The 7932-nt window shown below is 39.6% G+C and overlaps 1 protein-coding gene across 2 annotated transcripts; it reads right to left on the minus strand.

Moving 5' to 3' along the window:
• Positions 1 to 1699: 1699 nt before the first annotated feature.
• Positions 1700 to 7665, minus strand: LOC103433354 (calcium-transporting ATPase 1, endoplasmic reticulum-type-like). Of its 2 annotated transcripts, XM_017331614.3 has the most exons (9): positions 7202 to 7389; positions 5546 to 6967; positions 5270 to 5342; positions 5044 to 5165; positions 4093 to 4374; positions 3607 to 3984; positions 3113 to 3222; positions 2654 to 2882; positions 1700 to 2541 (listed from the first exon to the last, which is right to left on the minus strand). In XM_017331614.3, the coding sequence occupies exons 2-9, from the start codon at positions 6959 to 6961 to the stop codon at positions 1960 to 1962; spliced, it is 3192 nt and encodes a 1063-aa protein (XP_017187103.1). In that variant the 5' UTR covers positions 6962 to 6967; positions 7202 to 7389; the 3' UTR covers positions 1700 to 1959. The 2 variants fall into 2 exon arrangements, with proteins under 2 accessions (XP_017187103.1, XP_008369823.1); XM_008371601.4 differs by having other exon boundaries at positions 5546 to 7665.
• Positions 7666 to 7932: the final 267 nt, after the last annotated feature.

Here is a 7932-nt window from a genome sequence, read left to right on the forward strand (position 1 = left end):
TACTGTGGACTCACTGTATGGTTTGGTCTTTGTAGGCGAGAAAATATCAAATAATAATATGGATGGAAAAAGTAGTTAATATCCATTGGGCTAATGCCATTTGCGTTACCTTGTTATGTGAATGGGATTGGGGTCAACTCTTGGAGCTCAGCACATAAAACCCATGATTTAACATGACACTTTTCTTAAACATTCAATGTTCTGAGTTCGGTTTTCTCCTCTCATTATAAAACGAAACAATTTTGTTAGTGCTTCCTTATCTCGTCCGAAAAATCTGAGGGTCCATTCTATAATCGTTCGATTTTTAAATTTCACATTTGTGCTTAATATATGCGAAAAACATAGGGGAGAAATGAGGAACGAAGAGCAAATGATGCTTTAACATAGTAACGGAAAATAATCATGTCTATACACCATGGTGTGCATTCGATCCCCTCACAGCCCCCCTTTATCCTAATATACACTAACGTTATCGTTTGTAAAAAAAAAATAATAAGGATTGAAGAAGAGTGGAAAGGATGTGAGAGAGATGTAGAACAAATATACAAAGAAAGGTAGACAAAATAAAACCTTATATAAGTTGTTTTCACTTTCAATACTCTATTTTCATTCGTTCTTCTTTTATTTATTCCCATGCCTCTCATCATCCTACAGTCTCACTCAATTTCCTCAAACAAATTCTCTATATCTCAAGCACAAAAAGTAAAAACTGATCAAACCAGCGCTAAATCTCTAAATCTTATGCATGAGTATTCGACTCTTCATAAACCCCACAATGTTACATTTCCATTTTGCACTTTCTCCTTATTTTATTTTCTTTGAATAATTGGCTTTTCATCTTGGTACGAAACAATGCCTCAAATCTTTAGAGAATAAGAACAAGAGTCGAACTTACAATAGTCATAGAATTAGGTTCCAAAAGAATACATTTATCTTTTTTTGTAACAGCATAATCTTTTATTTCTTTCTTGGTATGAATGGTGTAGATTTTATATCAAAAGAATCTAGGGTCGTTCCAAAAGCCTAACATATAGTATCCGTCATTTCCAACTAAAAATGATAAATATAGTCCTGTCGAGAATTATAACCATGCAAAAAAAAAATTTTAAACGAAGGGTGTCAAGCATACTAATATATCATCTCCAATCAAAGAGGATACACATAGCCCCCTTAATAATTTATTTGTTTTATGTTTATACGTTATATTCATTAGTTAATTTATTTAAATTATCATTGTATGTTTTCAAATTTGGTCGTTGAATTTAAATCAATTATTGTGATAAAGGAGCTGGAGCCGAATAAAGGTTTCAGATGGAGGCTACATTTAATCAGCTTGATGCACATTGACCAAATAATGGCCTAGTGAGCTCCATAAAATTACAACATAGTCCTCAGTTGCAGATGAATTTCTAGACAAATCAAACTATTTCAGGGTCGGGCAGTCTCACCGTTGAAAGCAAAACTGGTAATCCAGCTGAGTCAAAAACTCATAACCTTGCCCCACAAGAAAGCTAAACAACCAAATAGAAGAAAGCTTTGTTTTGCCGACGTTTTATTTAAGAGGTTTCGAACGGCATGGGAGATTTATGGTTGGGAAAATCTTCCATTTGGTTTCAGATTACTTAGGAAGCAAGTATCGATACGAAATCCAAGTTGGTAGGTGACCTATATCATCCTCCAAGAGGCAAAAGATAAAGACTTGCATAATTCTACTGTTGCATTCACTAATAAGAATGGGGGCAAAGTTATCCAGTTATACAAAAACCTAGAAAAAGATATTGCTGATCAGTTCTTCAACAGCCAGACCATCCCTGACTAAAACGGGAAGAGAGTCCAATTAAGACCCACGGTTTAAATTTGTTGCCTCAGAAGTAAAACCCGTTTTCCGGGTATACAAATATTAAGAGTGCGCACCTCTCGGACGAGAGTTATCAACCTACTGGAAGTCTGGAATTCACTTCACTCTGTCTTGGGCCTTGATGGTTTTGTCCTCCTGGTTATTTGAGAAGCGCTTGTCCATCTTCCAACAAGCTTGAGGACCTCGTCAATAAGAATCACTGGGAGTGAAACGGCCAAAACCAGAAGCCACTCGTTTATGCTCAGGGGCACAATGCCAAATACTTGAGCCAAGAATGGCACATACAGGATCAAGAAGTGCAGGCCGAATGAAACAGACATGGCCACCAGAAGCCAGGGGTTGACCCATGGGGGCATGGTCAGCAGGCTTCCGTCCTCAGAAAGGGCATTGAGAGAGTTGAACATTTCGATGGCGACCAACACTGAGAGGGATAGTGTCATAGCTTTCACTTTGCCAGCATGGAAATAATCACAGGGGTTATCAAAGGAGAGGACCTCATTTCCGGCTGTGAAGGGTGAAGCGGTGAAATTTGTCCAAGATGAGCACTGTCCCCAGTTAGCAAGTTGGGAGTAAGTCACAAGGGAGTGGCCATCCCCACTGAGGTCAATACCAAGGAAGGAACCATGTGTATACCAAATGATGAATACGCCTACAGTTGCCAGTCCAACATACATCCCAATAACCTGTCCAGACAAAGATTCAGGTGAGAAACTTATCAAGAAAGTTCTCAGGTAAATTCGTGCAAACTGTATCATTAAAATGCAACAAACGGGAAGAAAGTGAAAAGTAAGGTACCATATAGCGGAATAATATCCAGGCGCTGATAAGTGAATCATCGCTTCTGCGTGGGGGCTTCTTCATTATGTCTTTGTCTGGAGGATTAAATCCTAGTGCTGTTGCAGGTGGTCCATCAGTAACAAGATTCACCCACAAGAGCTGAACAGGTATGAGGCCTTCAGGAATGCCTAATGCTGCTGTTAAGAAAATGGAGGCAACCTCACCAATGTTGGACGAGATCATGTACCTGAAACAGGGTTTAAAACTTCAAATCTTGAAAGAAAAAACATACATGTTTAAGCATCAAAAAGAGGAAAACTACTTGTGCAGGCTAACAAAATTTCTGGGATTAAATGCTAATATTAGTTTCCAGAATATATGTTAATATTAGAATGTATGACGATATGCGGTTGCTTCAAAAGGCAATCATTCATAAGTTTTTACATCTCAATATGTATGATACTAAAAAATGCTAACCTGATAAAGGCTTTCATGTTATTGTAGATAGATCTGCCTTCACCAACAGCTGCAACAATTGTACTAAAATTATCATCAGCCAAAACCATGTCAGAAGCTTCCTTTGCAACCTGCAATGGCAAAGAAATGAAGTTTATGATACGAATGAGTAACTTAAGCTAAAAAACATAGACATTTACAAAAAGTGATTTACAACATATTCATGCTTCCGTATTCTTAAGATTAATGGGTGGGTAACACAGATCCTGTTTCACGGGACACTCCATTTAAATCTATGAATGAAATCACATAGAACTAATGAAAATATCGTCTGACCTCACTATAATTTGAAGGTTTAGTTCATGCAAAAAACTTTGTCTATAAACTAACTCTAGGTTTCATGCAAAATTACATTCCTCCAATCAAAAGGTATGAAATTTAATTAATGCCAAGATAGGTAACCCAAAAAGTAGGCATGGGAAAAACAAAACAAGAGAAACTAACTAAATAAATACCTCAGTTCCAGAAATGCCCATTGCAATCCCAATATCAGCAAGTTTCAAAGCAGGTGCATCATTCACTCCATCACCAGTCATAGCAACCACCTCACCATCCTCTTTGAGCAACCTCACAATCTCTTGCTTGTGCTTTGGTTCGGCCCTTGAAAACAGAAGGCCACCACCTTGTCTTAGATGGGCTTTCTGATCACGTAGACCCATAAACTCTTTTCCTGTAAGGCTTCTTGAACGTATGTCTTCATCAGCACCAAACACGCCTATTTCACGGCATATTGCTTCTGCTGTGTTCTGGTTATCTCCAGTGATTACCATAACACGAATTCCTGCTGCTCGGCAGTCTTCAATTGCATCAAAAACCTCCTCTCTTGGCGGATCCTTTAAAAAAATTTAAATTTAACAATCACAGTTAGTTCAATAAATGAAGGTACTGTGATGATAATATATGACTAAAAAGATGTAGACAACAGCTATGTTACAACTTACCCTCAGTCCAACAAGGCCAACAAAAACAAGTTCGCTCTCAATTGACGAATAATTGGATGGATCAAGTAAAAGTCTATGAGCTGGATGATCTTCATCACCATCATAGGATGAAAACTCACCAAGCTCATCTTTGTATGCAAAACCCAAACAGCGCAGTGCACTAGTTGACATCTCATGAAGAGCTTGCATGATATAGTTCCTTGAGCTATCATCCAGAGGTACAACAGTGCCATCAAGCAACTGAACCTTAGTGCTTCTCTCCAGCAAATTCTCTACAGCACCCTGCAATAATGCAGCACCCCATTCAGAAGTCCGCAATATTCCTTAGATATTTTTTTTTATTTAAAGATGGAGGGAGAGAAAGGGAGTATGAAGGGCAATGCAATTGCTCATGCTCGACTTATCATTTAATACCAGAGAGGAAACAAGCAGCATAATACTAGAGGGAAAAAAAATAAGGAATACAACTGAAAAACAGTGAAGTCCCTTCTGCTGTTCATGCTTGTAACTTCTAATTTAAATACGAATATTCAATTTAACGGTAGAGTATAGCACAATTGAATATGCAATTTCAGTTTATTGTAAGAAGGCGAATTCAACTACAAAAACTTTCAGTTCTGAACATATGGTTGATAAACATCTGAACAGAAACCCTAGCGCCTTGACAGATACACAGCTTGCAAAGTCTCAGAAGAGGGAGACTTTGGTGAAAAAGAAAATCAGTGTAGCATAACTTCCACCTTAACATTCTCATGAGAATAAATATATCTTCTTTTAAATCTCACTCATTCCTTATGAATCATGCGCCCTTTACACCCTACTTCACAAATACACTTCAAACTTTCCCAGTTTCATAAAATCAGAGCATGCCACAATTTGGACGTTAGATTAAATACAGTGAATGAACATAACAATTTATGAAGTTGTTGAAACTTAAACTAGAATATGAACCTTCACTAGCAATGACTTCTTTCCTGAACGGGAATTGACAATTACACCCATGGATTTTCTATCACGATCAAACTCAAGGGTTGCAATTCGGCATTCCAATTCACTCCACTTCTGGCAACAACCTGACAAAAGATATAAACATAGCATCAGAGTATGTAAACTTACCGATTCAAAGTTGTAACAAAACAGATAAAGTGGAAGCATTTATATTGAAAGTTTGACTTACCAAGCAAATCCCTTTCATTTGATGATTCCGCACACTTGGATCCTTCGGGAAGGCCCATCTTCTCAACTAAAACCTGAAGGGACAAAACAAAATATTCAATATGAAGCAGAGTTCTCGAACAAAATGAATTGTCATCACAAGCAAGGAAATAATGTACTCTGAGAATGGTACGTACTAGGAAGGCACTTTGCTATGCAATGTTAATCAGTTTATTAATGAATTGCACAATATCAAAACACCTAAAAAAGTCAATAACAAAGGGTTAAAATATATAACCTTTAGAGCTGCCTCGGTAGGCATTCCATGGGCAACATACTTCTGTTCTGCCTGGGTAATGCCTGCATCATTGCAGACAGCAGCTACCTTTGCGATCATTTGAAGATTAGCATCCATACGACCAGTCGGCCAGTCATTAATTTTACCATCAAGTGGATTGTATGTAGTTCCATCCACCCTAAACTTCCGTAGTATAGTAGGTCTAGGACCCAAAGCTACAAGTTTTGCCACTGCCATCTGGTTTGTAGTCAGGGTCCCTGTTTTATCCGAACAAATCACAGTTGTACAACCCAGAGTTTCAACACTAGGCAGCTTTCGGACCAAAGCATTCTTCTGAGCCATTTTACGGGTACCAAGCGCCAAGCACGTTGTAATGACTGCAGGCAGACCTTCAGGAATAGCAGCCACAGCCAATGCTACTGCAATCTCAAAGTAATATGTGCACTTCTCAAACGAAAACTTGAAATTTGCCGGCCTTCCATTGACATATTCCCAAGTAAGGAAGTACTTGACATTGATGAGCCACACTAATATGCAAATCACTCCAATTATCATTGTAAGCATCTCTCCAAACTCATTAAGCTTCTTCTTAAGTGGTGTATCTTCTTCGATCTGCGCAGCGACATGGATTTGCATATGCACCTTCCCAATTTCAGTCGACATTCCTGTCTGTGCAACCAAGCATATGCAATGTCCATTCACAATAGTCGTCCCAGCGAAAACCATATTTTTCTTCCCTTGAATATCTGCGTCCTCAGAGACCGGCTTGTTAGTCTTATTCACCGCCTCACTCTCTCCGGTCAATGAACCCTGCTCCACCCTCAAAGTTGAGCTAATCAGTTCCACAACACGCATATCAGCGGGCACCTTATCCCCAACCTTAAGCTCCACAATGTCACCAGGAACAAGCTCCTTCGCCGGCAAATTCGGAACCTTACTCCCATTCCGAATCACAGTCGCCTGCTCCGATTGAATCTCCTTCAGCGCCTCCAAGGCCTTCTCGGCATTGGTCTCCTGCCAAACCCCTACAATCGCGTTCACAATCAAGATCAAGAAGATCACCAGCGGCTCCACAAACGCCGTGATCTCCTTCTCGCCGCCTTCTTCCCCATCCAGCCAAGCCAGAACGAAAGAAATGACCGCCGCCGCAAGCAAGATTCGAACCAGAGTATCATTGAACTGCTCCAGAACCAGACTCCAAATCGACTGCCCCTCGTGCTTCTCCAACTCGTTCGATCCGTACTTCTCCCGCCGCTTCTCGACGTCCTCCGATCCCAACCCTAATTTTCTGTTAACCCCAAAGTGCTTCTCGCACTCCGAAATCTCCTTCGCCCACGCCGGAAACACATCGCCGTCCACCGGCCTAGGGTTTCCGTCCTCTTTCCGTTTACCGAAATCCTGCCCTCCCTTCCCCATCTAGATCTACCACAACCACAAATCAACACACAGAGAATCGATAACTTTTCTCGGTGAGATAAAAAATTCAATCCTTCCGAATTCAAAAACCCTTAATCGAATCAAGATTGGAAAAGTCGATTCAATTCCGGAAAGAAAATTCAAAAACAGCGAAAGAACAGGACAAGGAATCGAACTGTTTTAGGTATTTGACTCTCCTAGATAACGGAGTTTTCCAGAAGAGAGGGTCCAGTTTCGTACCTCGGTAAAAATTTCTGTTTGCTTCCCAGGAAAATTTTCTGTTTGTTTCTTGGGAAAATGGAGGAAACAAGAAAGAAAATTAGATGGGAAAGACAAGAAATTGCTTCAGATCAAAATCTTCGGTTGCCGTGCGCCTCCCACTACCACTTATACGCTTTCAGCCTTCCCACCCGCACACTCTTTCTCTACCCCTCTCTCTCGCTAATTATATAACAGATCGATATCGTAATTAATTAGGATCGAGATTAAGGCTAATCACAATTTCGGGGAAGCATCGTATGCTGATTAAAATAATTTAATTGAAAACGCAACGCTCGGATGACGTCGTTCGACTAGGGAACAGCTGGCGGGTAGGTGATGTGGCCGGAGGCGATTGGTTTAATGTCGTGGATCCTGAGTTGCTATTGGCTAGGGTCCTATTCTCGCGGGGGTGGTGTCCTTTCTCTTCGTTCCTTTTCGAAAAGAATTCTTCATTGTGATCGAAATACGAATTATATACCACATATATTTTATGTAACTAGAAAAAAAAATTTATTTTTTTAACAAATATATTTCAAAATTTGAATAATAACACGTAATGTATCATGTGTATCAATCACATTTTTAATTATTTCTGTTTGGTAGCTAACCTACAAATTATTAGACTGCCGTCCTTTTGTGTTATATACGGAGCCGGGTCAATCTCGAACGTCCAATCAGATGTTATCTTCTGGTTTGACCGTTGATTAAAG

The sequence above is a fragment of the Malus domestica genome, chromosome 04 (genome assembly GCF_042453785.1).
Source record: "Malus domestica chromosome 04, GDT2T_hap1".
Lineage (NCBI taxonomy): Eukaryota > Viridiplantae > Streptophyta > Magnoliopsida > Rosales > Rosaceae > Malus > Malus domestica.